This window comes from Saccopteryx leptura, chromosome 1 (assembly GCF_036850995.1).
Source record: "Saccopteryx leptura isolate mSacLep1 chromosome 1, mSacLep1_pri_phased_curated, whole genome shotgun sequence".
Lineage (NCBI taxonomy): Eukaryota > Metazoa > Chordata > Mammalia > Chiroptera > Emballonuridae > Saccopteryx > Saccopteryx leptura.
Window position 1 is genome coordinate 164,840,600 of NC_089503.1, and position 19,250 is coordinate 164,859,849.

Sequence of the window (19,250 nt, forward strand, 5' to 3'; positions counted from 1 at the left end):
TCTTTTACATAGTCTATGGATGCCAGCCTAGCACTGTGAATGTGCATGTGTGTGCATGTGTGTGAGCTTGTGTGTGTGTGCTTAAACACACTGTGTGGTGGAAACACCAGGTTTTATGAACACTTCCAACAAATAACAGAAGTACCACTTTCAATTAGCATTATTGCTAAAAGGATGCCCCCCAAACTAATGGCACATGTATGTGTCTTAGTCCTCCCTCCCTCTCTCTGTTTCCCTCTCTCCCTCCCTCTCATTTTTTAACTTCAGTTTGAATAGCACCTGTAATTAGGAAGAAAACCGAGCCCGGGGAGCTAGGTGGGACCTCCATCCATTGATCTGTGTAAGCTCAGCTCACACTGTCAGGGGAGAAGCAGTCAGCCACCAGGCGCCTTTGTCACTGACATAAGCTGAGAGAGGATTTTTTGTCTATACTGTTTATGCACTAGTCTATAGACCTGCTGGCTGGTTGAATTTTAAAGAGTGCGGAGGTTTAAAGACTTGTCCCCTGAGGGGCGCTTCTGCCAGTTGGGAAGCGAGCTGAGGATGCCACAGAGTGGGCATGTGTGTTGGTTGTGGGAGGAGGGGTGTGTGGAAGGTGGAACCGCTAAGGGGGAACCTTCTTAATTTGAGGCTTAACACTGATTTGAAATAGATGACTAATTTTGGTATGTTTACAGGCAGTGAATTTTGTATCTATCTCTCATCTATCTATCTGTCTATCAACCAATCTATCTATCTATTTATTTACCATCTATCATCTATTGTCACAGAAATGATATGAATACCTTTGCAGGGGTTTATCTAAATAACGTTTGTATGTGTAGTGAGTATGGTAGTAAGTGCTGAACTTTTGTAGCACAAGATAAGGATTAGCAATGGTCCAAGGAACTGTTATTGTTTGTAAGGGACCATTTCCAGTTTCAAAGTAATGTAAATTATTTCAAGTGTAGCCGTTCTCTTAATTACATTTAGCAAAATATTATTGTCGGTGGCAAAACAGTTAGCTTTTCTTAAATGTGGGGTCATGCTTGTCAAGGTCCATGTTTCTAAGAAAATAAGATGCCCGCCTGCCCTGAAGGGAGATAGATCACCTTCTTACATGATGCCTTTCTGGCTGTCAGTGATTATGACTCTTGAAGCTTTTCTAGATATTAGCACTGGAATTGTGCAATGCTTTATTTTAAAGTGAAACCTCCCTGCAGCCTATGCTTTAAAAGAACATGAGAGATTCCCTCTGAGATACTCAAGCCTGTGTGTCTGTAGAGGATTTCAAGATTTAGATATTGATTTCTCTGGGTATAAGTTTTACTGGTAAAGAAGTAATAGATAAGGTGTTTTTCTGGGTGGGGGGAGACAGTGACTACTGCATTAAGGTATTGGCTCTTTTTCCTTATTAACAGGAAAAAAGGCTCATATATCTCTGCTTTGTCTTGTAAAATTACCTGGCTTTGAACTTGTGTTATGTTCTCTTCTATTCTAAAGTGTAACTTGAAGGATCAGAGCTCATCTTAAGTTGTTTTTCCCCATATAACAAACTAGATCTTTTTTTCCATTTTTGGCCCAATGGCTGATGATGATTTTCATTTTGTTATAACAGTGAACATGTGCATGATTTCTAAAAGCTTTAAAAATTATTTTAGAACAGCCACAAAAATTGCTGCGGGTTTCACAATCAATAAGGTTATTTCCTGCACTTAATTAAAACATTGATTTTCATAGGAGGCAATTTTTAAACGCGAGTGCACAGAATAGCATCTATCTTGCGTTCAATGTAAAGGCTTATCTTTTTTTTTTTTTTTTTTTTTTTTTTTTTTTTTTTTTAGTTACACCTTTAAGGGGTTTATCTGAGATAGAACTCAGGGTTCCTGTCACCGGATTTACCAAGGGTTGAATCACCTTAAACGTGTGTCTTGAGCCACAGACGTCTTTTTCTAAAAGCGTTTTCCTGTGGGACGCGGGAGAGTTGTTATACATTCTCAGTAATTCATTCTGCCGTGAGCCTCCTTCCCTTCGCTCTGCCTGAATTTTAATTGAAACAACATTTCTCTTTCTGAGCCAGGATCTGTCAGAAGTCCCTGTGGCTAGTCTGTGGGACCAGTAGCCTCCCCATATGGTGCGGCGCTTCTTGTAAAATCCATATGGCCTTGTTGAGGGAACCCCAGCGGGGATGTGAAGGGTGTTAATACCTTTCAGGCCGGGCTTCTCCCTCCTGGGGCTTCCTGGCATTGTGACTGCAATCTGCCGAGGCCCCACACTTCATTCCTTCTTAATAATCAATTATTTTAGTTTACCGGTGCCGTTCTTAAGAAACAACCCCCCCCCCCCTTTTTTTCTTTTCTTTCTGGAAAATGTCTCCAAAAAGTTTTCACTATATCTTTATAAATATTCTAAAGCTTTTTTTTTAATTTGCCTTTACAGGAAGTCCTGCAGAGTGTACCCAAGTTCTGTTTCCCCTTTGACGTTGAAAGGTACAGTATAAGTCATCGTTTAAGTGACTTCGCCCATCTCAGCGAGTGCGTTAACAAGGATGGCGTTTGTTTTTTTTTTTAAATGAAAAAAATGTCTTTTCTCTTGATTGCTTCCAACAACAAAAAGACTAGATGCTCAAAAGTGAAGTAGAACTTGGAATGCAGAAGTCTTTTTACATCATTGCATCTTTTTGTTTTCCTCACTGTGGCCAGTTGGGAAACTCCTGAAGGTCCCGCCTCTCCTTGAGTGCTGCAGGGACACATTCTAAGTGCTAGCCAAAAAAAAAAAAAAAAAAAAAGAATATATTAATGTGTCCTTGATCAGAGCCTTAGAATTGTGTGTTTGAAAATCAGATGTATATGTCCTGGCTTCCCTCTCTCTTCACCCTAATAGAAAAGACCATCTGTGTGATCCTGCAAAACCGACGGCTGGTTGTCTCCCAAGAATAGCTTTGTAGAAATGGTGCTGTGTTTTGCCTTCTTTTTTTTTGTATTTTTCTGAAGCTGGAAACGGGGAGAGACAGTCAGACAGACTCCCGCATGCGCCCGACCGGGATCCACCCGGCACGTCCACCAGGGGCAACGCTCTACCCACCAGGGGGTGATGCTCTGCCCCTCCGGGGCGTCGCTCTGCCGCGACCAGAGCCACTCTAGCGCCTGGGGCAGAGGCCAAGGAGCCATCCCCAGCGCCCGGGCCATCTTTGCTCCAATGGAGCCTTGGCTGCGGGAGGGGAAGAGAGAGACAGAGAGGAAGGAGGGGGTGGGTGGAGAAGCAAATGGGCGCTTCTCCTATGTGCCCTGGCCGGGAATCGAACCCGGGTTCCCCGCACGCCAGGCCGACGCTCTACCGCTGAGCCAACCGGCCAGGGCCTGGTGCTGTGTTTTGGATGGCTGTGGGGATTCTCTCTGGGTGGTTTAGAGAATCTCATTACGTTTGCACCTTGCTGAATAAACACTGGAGGGAAGGGCGTATCACTACCTGCGTGGAGTTGGCATCGCCTGGTAGCCAGTCCTTTGAATATAATAACAGATCATTTAGTGGGTTTTTTTTTTCCTATGGGATTTTCACACCTTATTATCACTTCTTTTTTTTAAAGACTATAGCAGGAGGGGCATCTGAAAGAAAATATATTTTAGGAAAATATTTCGCCCGAGATGAGTAAAAACCTAAAGTTTTGCAACAATAGAGATAATGTTCGGAATGATGGGCTCATGGATACGAGCATGTGTCGCTAGGGAGTGGCCGTCTTGCTTTGACCTCCTTTTGGGGGAACCAGTTGGTCCTGCCAAAGTCGCACTTTTTAGATTATTGGTGGAGACCCACTAAAGAGAGAAAAACGATGTGGTGAACATGGGCACTTGGGGGCGGCACCAAGCCCTCGAGGTTGTTTTAAGGTTTGGGAAACACTTTTATAAAACTGTCCACTTAAAGCGCATTTTGTTAAATGTTCAACATTTCATGCCCAGCATTTCCTGGCAATTGAAAACTATGCATAGACTTGGCCCACCAGTCTCAGTAGAGTAACTTGCTGCCTCTTACATAATTCCTGTGGTCCTTTCAAAATCAAAATTTGGGTATCTTGGATATTTGATTTCAGGTCAAGGAAGCAGATGTTCAGTTATGGCTGTCAGATAGCAATATTATAACCAGTAACATGACATAAACTTATGTGTTTTAGACAGCAGTACATTTCCTATGCAGTAATTTACGCTGCATCTTACAGTGCAGGGTGGCCGCTACTACATACAGCCTGGTAGTGCAGTGTTCCACTTAGGACCAGCGAGCATTCTCAGTAGTAAGCCTTTTGGGTAGAAATCATAGTCTTAGTTTGTACTTGGAAATTTGTTCTCATTGTGGAGGTAGCTTTAGAAGAGAATGCTAAAAAAAAAAAAAAAAAAAAAAAAATTCCAGTGGGAATTTGTATGGTACTTTCTTGGGTAAGAATGTCCACAGAAGAAGCAGTTCAACAGAGTTAGGAGCTGCCTTTAGATTCTAAAGCAGGGATTCCCAAACTTTTTACCACAGGGGCCAGTTCACTGTCCCTCAGACCGTTGGAGGGCCGGACTATAAAAAAAACTATGAACAAATCCCTATGCACACTGCACATATCTTATTTTAAAGTAAAAAACAAAATGGGAACAAATACAATATTTAAAATAAAGAACAAGTAAATTTAAATCAACAAACTGACCAGTATTTCAATGGGAACTATGGGCCTGCTTTTGGCTAATGAGATGGTCAATGTCTGGTTCCATATTTGTCACTGCTAGCCATAACAAGTGATATGACGCGCTTCCAGAGCCGTGACGCGTACGTCCCATGTCACTGGAAGGAGTACTGTATGTGAGCGATGCCTTGCTTTGCGGCGCCACCACATACAGTATTCTCACTGACCACCAATGAAAGAGGTGCCCCTTCCGGAAGTGCGGTAGGGGCTGGATAAATGGCCTCAAGGAGCTGCATGCAGCCCGCGGACCATAGTTTGGGGGCCCCTGTTCTAACGCAACGGAATCTGCTCTTTCTTAGAAGTGTCAGGAAAGCAGGCTAGAAGTGAGCAGACACATTCATCATTGACTGGAGCTTCTCAGTTCCACCGTTTCCTAGTTTTTGTCAAAATTTATGAACTACCGATGAGTACTTCAGGCATATGCAAATTTATTGTAATATGCCTTCTGATTCCCCATTAACAGATTAGTGTATGCTGGATGGCTTGGCCTGCGAGATGTTACAACTAATGCTGCTCTCGGACTCATAATTTAGTCCAAGGTCATGGCTTTTGTGCTCCCTTTTTGTTCTGGAACATTCTGCCTTTAAGAACCAGCCAATCAGAAAGGAGAAGCCCTTGCCCCCTCTAAATATACTCCTGCTTTTGCTTGTCTTGATGAAAATTCTTACTCAAGGCTTGATGTTCTTTTAATATTCCTATATTTTAGAGTGTCTCAAAATCAAGTTGGACAGCACTTTACCTTTGTACTGACGGACATTGAGAGTAAGCAGAGATTCGGGTTCTGCAGGCTCACATCTGGAGGTAAAATTTGCCTGTGCATCCTTAGGTGAGTACGTGTAAGGAAACAATAAAATTGGCTGCATGGAAGGTGAACTGTCTTTCTTCTGCTTGAGACTCTGAAAACTGCTCGTGACTTTCTTTTTCTTATTTGTTCTGTCTAAATCCAACTGAGCTGTAAACTAATTTTCTTTACTTTCTGTTTGTAGCATCAGTTAGGCTTAAAGACTTACCAGGAACAGCAGAATTTTTCTTGAAAGAGTAGGGCTTTTTTCAAGATTTGTTTTTGTGAGTGTACTTCTGAGAACTTTAAAATATTGAGATGGGCATTCAGATAATGTATCCTCCATGTGTTGAGGAGGGGTCAAAACTCTTCAATTAATGCATTCATTTCTATCACGACCTGGAACTTGGATTTCTGGAAATGACTTGCTTTAAGGTGACTCAGGGCAGAAATGTTTAGAGGTGTTTTATTTGGCCACGTGGTGTGTTAAAAATTTAGATGATGTTTCTAACCCTATACATTTTAGTGAAATTCTGCAATACAATTCATGTTTCTAACTTGTTTTGCTAAATGGGACTACTGAGCAAAATGCAAGTCCTTCCCAAGAGCAGTAAGAAGCTGGACCTAGACCACAGGTTTGTGGTTATGTCACGTGTCTGCTTGTTAGCCAATTCCAATGTGTCCCCCCTTCAATCGCTTATATTACCTGACTCAGTAGATAGTTATGAGTGAGTTTCTTGTCTATACACACCTAGATCTTGAGTTGCTGGCTCTTAGGAAGAAAGGGTCCCGAAGGTTAGCTCTCCCTTCATAAGTCCTGATGAATCCGAAAGCCAAATTCTATAAAATGTTCTGTCAACATTGGACTCTCTCCTAGGGTTTTAATATGAATATTGGCCAAGCTAGAGTCTGTGGCAATATTTACAGGAGAAGCAATAAATAACTAAAACATTACGAAGAAAAGTTTGGTACAGAACTGATGATGCCTGGTGGGTGAAATGTGCTGTTTGGCTACCTTCACATCACTCTTGAAGGGTTAGGTGGTACATTTACTCAGAACATTTGTTAGAGTTGGAGGAAAATTTTTTTCAATCTTTATTCGAGTGTAAATGTTTCACTGTTTTCTAAGCGACAGAATGTGGGTGTGCTCCCATCCCTTCTTTAAGCACAACTTTCTCATCGGGATGACAATTGTACTGAAGAATGTATGTGTTATCCAGAAGAGTGTGATGCTTCAAACTGTGGGTTGATTCTGCTAATTGGAAGCCAGTTGGTTGGGCATTGGGGTCTGCGAGCAACTCTGGAAAATGGGTGGGCAGAGCTTTCTCACTTGTTCCATGATGAAGGCATAGTTATGAGGGCAGTCTCACCTGGTGGCTCACCCAGAACAGGTTCGCCTGCGGGAAAGACCACAGCCCTGCGCATCCTAATGTTCTAAGGGTTCTCTGTGAATTTTTAAATCTTTTCATAAAAAAAGATAATCAAGTGTACAGAAGAGTTTCATGACTATTACAATAAACTCATATGCATGACGCCTAGCGTTACAGTATGAACATGCTTCTTTCTCTCTCTTGTCTTCCATCATGTTCACATACATACATGCAATGTTCTATTCCTTTCAGCTCAGAGCCAGAAAAATTTCCACAAAATGCTTTCCACAAAAGGCTACTTACCTCCATTCCTGCAGGGTGCTGTTGTAAGACTTAAAGGTCATTTAAATTTACCTTGGAGTTCTAAGCTATACAGTTTGCACACAGTGCTATAAAAACCATGTTCCCGACCCCCCTCTTGGATTTTGTGTTGTTATATGCCTCGAAGAACATATATTTGATTTCTATATGTTTTGCTCACTTTTCAGAAGAAGGACTGGGATTTTGGTTTATTTAATATAAACATTGATATTTAATTTTGAGTCTTCAGCCACAGTTGTAGTCTGAGGCTCTTTTCCATGACATGTCTATCCCAGTTTAATGAGACCTCAAAAATATCCCAAGATAGTCCCTTTAAAACTTACCATTGTTTATATTTACAATTGCTCGCATACGCTGACAAAACTACAAGAAATAACCTATTCTTCTAATGTGATTAATGTAATTTTACAACTATAAAATTGTCGCCCAAGGTTGGGAGTGAAATACCCTCCAGAGGAAGACGGATGAGTGTTTTGGGGGCCAGTAGTTGCCCCCGCCCCTTTAACTCATAACACACTTGAGGCTTTTACACCCTTCCTTTGGGCAAATCCCTTAGAAGCAGAATGTTTCCATTTTACACATTTTGTGTCAATTTTCCAGACAGAAAAACAGCCTCCAGACATTCGATGCACATGCACGGAAGGGCAGTTTCCTTAGTTTTATTTGATCATTCCAAGTTAGGCCCCCGCTGACCACTCAGACTCTTAGTGGTTACCTGACTGTTTGACAGGAACCACTTCCTTTCCTTGACTTAACCTTTGACTTTGGAATGTAAAAGTTTTATCAGCTCTGCCGTGGGAAGCACCAGTGTGGGGACGGCTTCTTACTGCCACAAAGTGGACTCATGGTTTTCTGTGTTCATCTGCCTTTTGCCTTCCGTCTCTGTGAAAAGTTAAGGAAATAATCTTGTAGCTAACATATGAAGAAGCTTCTGCCTTTTGATGTGAAAACAGCTGGTCCTCCTGTATTTGTTTTATATATGTTTACAAAACTGTGAGACGCACAGCGATTCTTTGTTAAAGAAATAACATTTCGAGCTTTATAAAAACTTCAGTAAAATACTTTTTCAGTTGAATACATTTTTAAAAAGACTTCCTAGGATGTTTGTGGTTGGTTGTAAGAGACAGATTTTGACTAAAATTTAGTAAAAGAAACATTTTAACTTACCGATAATCAGTTTAAGAGCTTATGTTAGTTAAAAATTAATTGCACTGAACATGTATTGTTTTAAAAATATCTAAGAAACTACAAAAGCAAACAAACATGAGAATGACATTTCTTACGCAAGCCAGGTGAGCGATTATGACTTAGCATATTTACATTATATACATGTATTCATGTATATCTATTGTTTTGGTTGCACATTTTGTCTTTGAAGTTTGGAATGGAATCTTTTTAAGGTATTTGGATTATTGACTACTTTGTGAACTGCAAACCATTTTTTTTTTTTTTTGTCAAATAAAAAGTGAGCGAGACTTCCTGCTGAGTTGCCCCATTTCAGGGGTTGTAGATTCAGCTACCTCTAGGGGCCAGGTAGGGGACTCAAATGAGACTTGCAGGTTAGGTGTCTGACAATGGGAAGTTAGGGTGAGTATGCCACATTCCCAGAAAAAAGTCATCACACATTCGTTGCAAATTGGAAAATGTGTAACCAGTTGGGTCAATTCCTTTGAGTTTTAAAAAATCCATATTTTTAAGCGAATCATCTCAGATTTTGAAGTTAGCAATTAACTTAAACAATAGGGATATGCCCATGGGTTAGCAGCAGTCTGCATGTAGCCGGTTTGCACCCTCTGCTGGCTGTGCTGTTGTTTATTTGCAACAGAGAATGTCCCTGCGTCCTTGACATTTTCGGGAAAATGACTAGGTTACAGAGTAGTTCCACTTTGATATCAGTGATGTTTTTATTAAAACAGTGGAATGTTATGTTCTCTTAAAAAGAAGCTAGTGATCATTGAGAACCATTAAATATTCACAAAGACCACGCTGTGTATAATCCAGCTTAGTTCTTTAGGAGGGTAGTGCTGAGCTGTGTTTGACCAGTTGAAACTTGGAAGTGTCTATCCCACTATCTCTCCTCAACAAATTATGTAAAGGGAAAATTTTTGGCTAGATAACAGATAATGCAGTTATGAGTCTTCCTATTGGCTAAAACATCAGACTTTGATTGTCGATAAATACATTTTTGTTATTTTGGGCTGGATCTTGACCCATGTTGCAGGCATGGCTTTTGCAAATTTTTTATCCATAATGAAGCACATAGAAGTAGTACCAAATCTACAATTGCAAGAAATTGCCAATGTTAGAGGAAAGAACCAAATTAAACAGATCTTTACAATTTTTAAAATAGACTTTCTGTTACTTGTATTGATATTTATTTTGAAACCTTTCTATTTAAACATCAGTTTCTGAAGAACTGGTTAATTAAGCAAATAATTCTATTGTATACTCAATTCAGTAACATTAAAAAAAAAGATGTGTCTTTGTTTTTAAAAGCTTTTAAAAATTAGTTTTCATGTCATATTACCTCTTATTATGGCAGTTAATTTTTCTGTACCATGCACACCATGCAATAGGATTGAGTCATTTTAGATACTGTTGACATAAATAGAAGTAAGGACTAAACTTTATACTAGAACTCTGAGTTCTGATCATGCTATAAAAACTAATAATAGATACTATTAAAATGTTATTGTAACAGTAAACAGAACATTAGGTTTTAGTTCTTTGCTGCCTTCCAGGATCAAACTGTTTGAAATAATATAAATTTAATGTTAATTTTGTCATCTTGTTTCTTAATTCTAAATAATATATATACATTCTTAAGTTATTATTATTTTTATTTTTATTTTTGCAGTTACCTGCCATGGTTTGAAGTATATTACAAGCTTCTAAATACTCTGGCAGATTATTTGGCTAAGGGACAGGTAAGCTAGGGTTATATTTTTTCCACTTATTTTTTGTACTGAGGTAAAATAAATATAACATAAAATTTACCATTTTAAACCATTTTTAAGTGCACAGTTTTGTATCGTTAAGTATATTCACATTATTCTGTAGCCATTGTTCCTGACAGCTCTAGAACCTTTTTGTCTGCCCATCCCAAACTGAAACTCTACCCATTCAACAGTAGGTTCTCGTTTCCACTCCCCCGCAAGTTCCTGGCAACAACCCTTGCCCTTTATGTCCGTATGATATGACTGTGTAAGTAGAATCTACCTCATATAAGTAGAATCACACAATGTTTGTCCTTCTGTGACTGGGTGTTTCACCACCATGTTTTCAAATGTCATCCAGTTTTTATAATAATTGAATTATGCTGATTCAATTATTAAAGAGACAGGATATCTTTTTTCCATATTTATTAGATTTAAATACTCTAATTTCAGGTATTTAAAACATCACTGTGCGAAGTAGTGAGATAAAGCCAGTCTAATACGAGAAGGCCCAGTGCATGGCTTTCCCAAACAGTTTTCATCATAGTTGCTTAATGCTTACTTTCCTTATAAAATGTCCCTTTTCTTTTTACGGTAGGAAAATGATTTGAATGTGATTCTCAATGCACTCTATAGCCACCCAGTACCCAAGGCCAACAGTCCTGTCAGTCTGAGTGTGGTAAGTATCTGGTCAGTCATTGGCTTCTTGGTGCCAGAGATGTTTCTTATTTAAGAGCGCCTGCACGTTGAAGAAATTCTGCTGAGTTACCTCTGCCCCCAAGAAAACTTTTGCTCTGGGATGAACATCACTAGATGATGACATCGAGGCTTTTGGACATCCTTTACCTATCCTAACACGATTTGTTGGATGTGTATTTTGGTAGTAGTTAAATCACATTTTCTTAAAATTATACTCTAAACATATCCAAATCTGTAAGAATATATGGATTGTGAGGAACATTGGTTTTCAGGTGAAATCTACCCATAATAAGGAAATACACATACACACACAAACACCCCCCCCCCCCAAAATAAAATTCAAAACACACCTCATGAAATGAAAGGAGTACATAAAGTATCGCATAGAACCTATCGCTAACTAGACGGTGAAAATTTTCGGTGAAAATTTGCTTCTTCCCTCCCCATACTTCAATGTATTTTCCTGTGTAATCACCAGAGACTGGAAATATGATTGAAGTTTCCCAAAAACAGTCAGCCTATGGGGGGGGGGGGGTATACATGATTTACCGCTGAAGTTGTTAATGGCCTGTTGCCTTCTGTGTCTAAAAACACGTTAGTATTAATATATTCTTTATCAATTCAGCTGGTGAATAAAGTATAGCCTTAACTTTGTGAGAAGTCCAGTTAGTAATTTTATTTGATTTCGAAAATGAATTGCTAGAGTCGTGTACCACGATCGAGGGGCAAAAGCTGTGGTTAAAGCACATCACTTAGCTACTGGTTGAGGTTTCAGTTTTGTGAGTTAGGAATTTTGTTCCCCCTCAAGTGGAAAGAAATTTTTGTTCGTTCACAGAATTTCCATTAGAAAAATGTGACAACTCTTGAGAAGCTACTATCTTTTTTTTTTTTTTTACAATCTCCTATTTCGTGAATGTTTTAATACATGGATGTTTCAAGACTTGACATTATAACCACTAAAGGATCACTGAGATTTTTATGAAAATTGAATATCAGATGTAAATGATTATTTTGAAACTTATTTCAAGATGTTTAACTTACCCACAGCACTCTCTATTCTCAGTTGAGAATCAAAATACTTCCTTGAAGATTTTTCTGACATAAAAGCAACAGATTTGCCCTTAAATAATATTTATCATTAGCTGGTGCTGAAAGAAAAGCCTTGATTTCATCCTTGCCCTGGGCCTGTGCCAGTGGCAGCTGTCACTCAACGGAAAAGAGACAAATAATAATAATAATAATATTTATCATTAATGTTCAGATATTTTCAGTGGATAAACGTGGCTTCGTGGGTTTGTCTCAGATACACAGCAAATTGCTGAGTAAACATCCCCCATGGAAGTAAAATATTCATTTTTTTTTCTCTCATATATTATAAGAACCAAGAGATATTTATTGCCAGTGAGCAAGTTCTGAAAGATCAGCCCTCCTTAGTACCGGTGAGTTAAAGGGCAATGTCTTCTAAAAATCACTCTCAAATTGGGAAAATAATTACTTCTTTCACGGTGTCTTTAAGATTCACTTCAGTCCTTTGGGAAATGGTGAATCTGTCTCTTTTCAGGAAATGAATCATTTGGAGTATATTTTCTGTTTATACTATCTTTTAAAGCATAATTGTATGAAATACGGCACTACTGAAAATCCTCCAAATAAAAGTAGCTAATTGAGACCAGATCTATGTACATTATCCATTGTCAGTAGTAGGAATGTGGAAGGGCATTCACAGCGTGAGATTTCTGTCACTTTTTTTTTTTTGTCACAAGATCTCTGGAGACCTTGTGATTTATCTCATATTGTTCTACCCTGGAAAATTATACATCATTATGGCATGAACTAGTGTTGTGCCAACTAGTTCCACTTTGTGCCAACTACTCAACTTTGGCTGTAATGTTTTCACCCATCTTCAATTCTGAGACACTATAACAATATGTCCTTATGTGATTACAATAGCACAATAATGTTGGAGCTCAATATGAACAGAAAATAAAAACAATTTTGCTGATTTGCTTGGCCTCTGATTCTGGGTGGGAAGGGGTGGGTGTGGGAAATGGGAAAGCATGAACCAACCACATGCTTTATATACATGCACATGTGTCTCTGGACTGTGTGTGGCTTTGGATATTTTAGAAGCCAATGACTTGTTGTTACGTGGGTGGATGAAGATCATATTCTGAAACCAGTAGATACATTTGTAAGAAGTTTTAAATACTTAAAAAATGATGTGTTATTGCTGCTTTTTGAATAATATAGTGGCTAACGTGTACCAGAGAAGTTTGTTGTGAGTTACCATAGAAACTGAGGACTCAATAGATTTTGATATATTCTTGGGTAGGCAAGCCTTACCTGTCCAGTCTCCCTTAAACTAAATGTGTTTGAAAATATACAAATAAATATATAAATATTATATACACATAATATATATATATATTGCAGTGATACACTTTTTGTCTTAATAAGCCATTTCCAGGGCTTTTAATTTTAAAATTAAATATTTTTAGCCAACACTTAATTCTTAGTGTGAGAAAGCTATTGTTAAGTCCCATATAAACCTGTCATCTCATTTAAAAATCTCTCAAATCCAACAAATCCTGAGCATCAGGCCTTCACCTTGGTATATATAAACTTAGGTGATTTATGCTTACTTCTTTTTATCCCAGACTTTATGTAACGCTATCCAATTGTAATTCTTCCCTTATGTGATTGGTTTCCCTTATGTGATTGGTCAGCATTCCTGCTTCATCGCCCCTGATGTAACCGGGCTCCCAACGATTCCTGAGAGTGTAAGTGTTCTGCTTGCTATGTTTCTTCTTCATTCCTGTCATGAATTTTATTTATCTTGGTCTCACTGTTTAAGACTATCGGTAGTGAGAAAACAGAATGCCTAGGAAGGCTCTGTGTTTGTGAGAAATGGCAAAGAAATAAGAAGTTCACGGTGTTATCGCTTTTTCTTTCTTCTGCATCTGCTTATTTACTCCCGTCTGAATATCTGATTGTAGGTGGGAATGTCATATGAGAACAACTACTATATTTCTAACGCTTGAGACAGGGCAGGAGGATCATACCTATTGGTTAGGATCAGAGAGAGGAGCTTTCTCAGAAGGTGACTTCTGTTGGTGGTGGATGAATACTGGCAACGGGAAATAGTTTCACACTAATAGTGACTTTAGTGAACTGACCATAGGAGTTCCGATGCCTGTACCTGCCTCTGTTCAAGTCTTAGCTATACTTGACTTCTGGATTCTCAGATAAGTAATAATGTTATTTTGTAAGACTTGAGGTACCGGTATTACAAGAAACAATAAAAATTGCCAAGTTTCACATTTTCAGTCCTCATTGTAGCCCTACTAAAAATATTTTCAGTGTTTTAATATTTATTGCCAATTAAGATTCTGTAGAAGAGTTTATGTGGGTAAGCGCAAGTGACTGATATGCTTTCGGATGCCGTGTGAGAAGAACACATTCCCTTACGTGATTTTGTGTGTGTGTGTACTTCCCTTGGAAAGATGAGTCAGAAAGAATTCCATCAAAAGTGAAGGAAACATTAACAGGAAAAATAAATTTCCAGGAATACTTATTTGTCTTCCAAAAAATGTTTTCAAAGCTGCAGAGCGTTTTGCTTCCAAAAGCACACGTGTTGTGCGTGATTGAAGTCCAGGAAGACAACTATGATCTTTCTGATGTCAAACCAAGACTCCTAATGGTGCTTCTAGTTCAGATGAGTTCAGATAACTCCTGGGAAAAGACTGCATTAGCTGCTCTTATGCTGGGCCTGAGAGAGACTACCGAAATACTCAGGCCACCTCAAAAGCTCTGAGGTCTCTGTGCTGTTCACTGGGGCCTGGGCCCCCTGCTGTGTTCTTGGGGCCGACTCACCATGACCTTGACCTATGTGACTTTGGACCCTTCACTTTAAAGTTTTTTTTTCCCCCTTAAATGAGAAGCAGGGAGGCAGAGAGACAGACTCCTACATGCACCCTGACCGGGATCCACTCGGCAAGCCTACTAGGGGGTGATGCTCTGTCTATCTGGGGCTGCTGCTCTGTTGCTCAGCAACCGAGTTCTTAGCGCCTGAGGTGGAGGCCATGGAAACATCCTCAGTGCCCAGAGCCAACTTTCCTTGAACCAGTCGGTCCATGGCTATGGGAGGGGAATGGAGAGAGAGAGAGAGAGAGAAAGGGGAGGGAAAGGGGTATAGAAGTAGATAGTCACTTCTCCTTTGTGCTCTGACCAGGAATTGAACCCAGGACGTCCACATGCCAGTCTGACGCTCTACCACTGAGCCAACCAGCCAGGGCTCAACTTCAGCGTTTTTAATACAAGTCCAAGTCACTCCCTTCTACTCTGTCCTTGACTCACCCTTCTTACATTTACTAGTAAACAGCCACTTAACCTGATCGAACACACCTCGCCTTTTTTAAAGGCTGTGACTTTGATAGTTTCAAAGAACTATTCTAAGGAAAAACTGTCATGGAGAAGATAACATTTTTACATCTCCATTAAAATGTTTTACTTCCAGAAAGTCCTGTTTAGGGGGGAAAAAACGGCAAGGACCTACACAGAAGGCAGCATTCTGTGTTGAGAAATAAGTCCACATCCAGAAGTTCCTTTTCTTTGGGATGGTGGGGAACACAGTGTCAAACGCCATCAGCGTAGTTTTGTGTCTGAAGCGTTGAATTGGAAAGTGAGGTCAGCTTCAACTACAGAAGGCAGGAGAGGGTCTCTCCCTGTGAGTTCAGCATTACTCACCAATAGCTACAGGTTCTGCACATATGCCCTGTTTTTCCTGGTGAAGTCTCTCCCTATTGGAAAGCAAGGAAAAATGGGATGTCTTGTTTTCTTGTCCAGTGAAAAGTTTTAGCCTTCCTTGTTCTCAGTTCATCTGGTACTACAGTTTTGGTTTACCATTATATTTTACCCAGTCTCTTCTTTACTACTCGATTGCTTTCTGATGCGCTTTAGTTAGAGTACAGAGATTTAAAAAAAAAAAAAAAAAAGCAGGAAGGAGAGGATCCAACACTCAAAGTTATGGGAGCTTATCCCAAGTGTGCTCTTAGGTGGGAAAGATCAAGGGGCCAGTCACGGAATGAAAACAGATGACCACCAGAATTTATTTGGTTCTAGTACTATGCAGCAGGCCCTGTCAGGCCTGCACACCAGAGATTTTCCTTGGTAAAAAACAAAGATCTGCTGTATGAATTCATCTTATCCTGGGGGGTGGCCTGTGTGTGGTTCACAGTAGCAGACGTTCACACTGCTTGCTGCGTGACTGGCGAACGTACACAGAGTCCAGTGTGTAGAGGATTCGCCAGGACGATTGTTTTGCAAACCAGATTCTTGGGGCTATACCCCGAAGGTGACAATTCAGCAGGTCTAGGTTGGGACCCAGGGAGTCGGCTTTGTTTACCAGTTGTTAGGGAGGGAGGGAGGAAGGGTGGCAAATATATGATCTGATGCCCAGATCAGCCTCCAGGAACCATTTTCCTGGCGTGGGACGGTGTTTCAGATAATAACAGAACACCCCGTGCTTTGTTGGCCACAGAATCACACCCAGTGTCACGCTTTGAATGGTTACAGTTGCTAAGACTAACCACCTGGTGGCCAATGGGGGAAAGCCCCCATCCTCAGGGTCCTGGCCCTGAGCTGTGACCCACAGCCTGGTTTTTCCCGTGTGTAGAGGAACCTCACGGAGTACTTCGTGGCGGTGGACGTGAGCAACATGCTGCAGCTGTACGCCAGCATGCTGCACGAGCGACGCATCATCGTCACCTCCTGCAAACTGAGCACCGTGAGTACCTGATGTGTCCCCGGGGATGGGGGGGACGCGGGCTGGGGGTGCTCACAGAGAGGCCCACGGGCCTCTGTGCACTCGGAGGACAATGTCGATGCACTTCTCTCGATCTGTGCTTTTAATCTGGCTCTTGAGGGACAGAAGTCTGAATTAGAGAAGGCCTTCTCAGATGCATTAAGTCAGGATAATTATTATTTTTTTTTCTTATCGGGAAAGATGAGAGTTGTGCTTTTTATTTTTTTTTCTCTTGTTCCTTTTAACTCTCCAGAGTTCATTTTACTGCCTTCTGCCATATAAAGAAGTCTTAAGAGCTATTATGAGATCTTTATTATTCACTTGTGGCTTTTTTTCCCCCATTGGCGCCCCTTGAAAGAAGCCCAGGGGCCGTGACAATAGCGGCGGCTCCCCCCAGTAATAGGTGGCTTCCTCTTTGTTGCCCAGTGCTGGTTTGGGAGAAGAATCTTTAGTCATCCTGACTCAAGGGGCTCTTCACACTGATAATAACTTAAAAGTCAAAGTAGCTTTTTTTTTATTAATTACACATTTTATGCCACTTACTAAAATGTTCTTGGGGGGGGGGGTGTCTCCATGGCCAGGGTAAAAAGACAGTGAGAACAGGGGTTGCCTTGGGCCATAGGAAAATACTCAGAAGTATTTTGCTAAATTTCCTATTTTTATTTTCTGCTTTAGACATTGCCATTTTTTTATTGCCTTAACATTTTTAAATATAAATGTAAATACAATTGAGAATGACATCTGAGATATTTATTAAAAACCGTTATTTTTAATGGCAGGTGTTTGCTTTCTGACACATTTGCTTAATTGATAAGAACAAGGTTATGGCTATGTGGCTTGTACCTTAGTAGAAATGGAAACTTCGTTCTGTAAAATTTTAGTATTTTAGAGTAGAAGGAGATTCAGGATCTCTCTAGGATATCTATATATTTAGTGTTTAATGATGAGAAAAGTGTTTTCAGAGAGGTTAAATGCCCGCCCAAAGGCTAAAAGAGCTGATTGGAGATGGGGTGGTGCAATCCTGAGTCTTCTGAGCCTCATTTTGGGTTATTTCCATTACTCTACAATTGAAAAAAAATTCAAGTTTGAATTGCAATATTGATATACCCACTTTTCCAAAAAAAAAAGAAAAATTGAAAATGTGGTGTTTTACATATTTAAAACCACATTCTGTACACTTAGAGGAGTGCAGTGTGGAGAGATGATGCCGTCTCATTAGAGCAGGTGCTGGTCAGTAGCACAGGGACTACCTGCATCTCCATAAAGTGACACTCAGAAATTCAATCGGAATCATTTGCTCCTTTTTCTTTTCTTTTTCGTATAAATTTGCTTTCCTGCTCTTTTTAATTTACCATTGAGGCAAAACCATTTTTTTTCTTCCAGTTTTTTTTTCAACCTCATCTTTTTTCAAACATAATTATTTTTCCGAGCCAATAAAAACTATTTCTATATTGAATCATCCTGAAGATGAAAAAAGATTGTACCAACGGTCTTAGAGGTCTAGGAACTAACTTCCTGTCACAATAAATGTACGGAACAAGTATTTACTAAGCGCCCATGTGGTAGGCGTTTTCGAGACACCAAGGATTCAGCAGTTGAGCAAAGCCAAGTCTAAACACTCTTAGAGGTTAGGTCTAACTAATAGAACAGGTAAAGAAATAAATAAATAGCTTTTATGTCATATGGTGATGAGTACCCAGGGATAAGGGGTAAAGCAGGTGTGTGGGGAACCAAAGGGGAGGGGCAGGTCTCAATTTGTGGAGGGTAGTCACCTAAGGCCTCCCCAGTGAGGTTGGGTCCGAGCAGAGATCGGAAGGTGTAGATGCATGCAAAGGCAGCTGTGGTTAGGAAAAATTAGAAATCAGTCTGATATATGTTTTCTGTAAAATACTGATGTTCTCTCTTTGTTCTAATTTATGAACACTCCTTAGTGGCAGAGTAGCCTTTCTGACTCAGTGTCTTCACATGTAAACTGAGAGAATAGGCTAATAGTGGTCAGTCTCATAGGGTTGCCATAAAGCCAAAAGATATTTATATATAGCTAAGTATATATAATATTTACATACATATACACACATATAGTATATATGCATATGTGTGTGTGTGTGTATATGAAGTGCTTAGAATTGTGTCTGCATAAGAGTCAGTGATTCTTTGATGATTATTAGCTATCATTTCCTAATGGACCATATATGCAGTTTAGAGTAAAAATAACATGCCCAGCCTTTAACTTCATTTGAACTAAAGAAATACATTATTTAAGTAAAGGCTTGGTATTATTCAGGGAGTTATGTCCTCCAGTGTTTGAGGCAAACTTCATACCAGTTGTTTGTCACCATTGGTGAGAACTTGATGGCGATGTCATCACTAAGTTCCCAGCTTTGTTGTGGTTCACTGTCTGGGGCGGAGGGAGTGCAGGCCGACATATAGAGTAAGTTCATGTTTAGGATCTCCTTACCCTTATACGGGGGAAAGTGCTTCACTGAATCTATCCTGAGAAATTCATACACCTATATGTGCTATAAATCCTATGCATAGGAAGAGCTAAGGCCAGAAACTGGTCCCATGCACACATTAAGAATAAACTGCTTTTAGAAAGAATTTAGTGAAACCTCTGAAACACCCAGGCAATGAATAAAGTGTC

The 19,250-nt window shown here is 39.9% G+C and overlaps 1 protein-coding gene across 5 annotated transcripts in view; it reads left to right on the top strand.

Annotated features, from left to right (window-relative positions):
* The window catches only part of DENND1B (DENN domain containing 1B), a 158,494-nt gene that overhangs the window by 51,021 nt on the left and 88,223 nt on the right, over positions 1-19,250 (top strand). For 3 of the 5 annotated variants that reach the window (XM_066379882.1, XM_066379883.1, XM_066379886.1), the window contains 7 exons: positions 2,419-2,468; positions 5,403-5,522; positions 10,026-10,095; positions 10,703-10,783; positions 12,183-12,242; positions 13,530-13,583; positions 16,478-16,588. In XM_066379882.1, the coding sequence (XP_066235979.1) occupies positions 2,419-2,468; positions 5,403-5,522; positions 10,026-10,095; positions 10,703-10,783; positions 12,183-12,242; positions 13,530-13,583; positions 16,478-16,588 (546 nt within the window). The remainder of the gene's footprint in view (positions 1-2,418; positions 2,469-5,402; positions 5,523-10,025; positions 10,096-10,702; positions 10,784-12,182; positions 12,243-13,529; positions 13,584-16,477; positions 16,589-19,250) is intronic. The other 2 variants (XM_066379884.1, XM_066379885.1) reach the window with 1 other exon arrangement.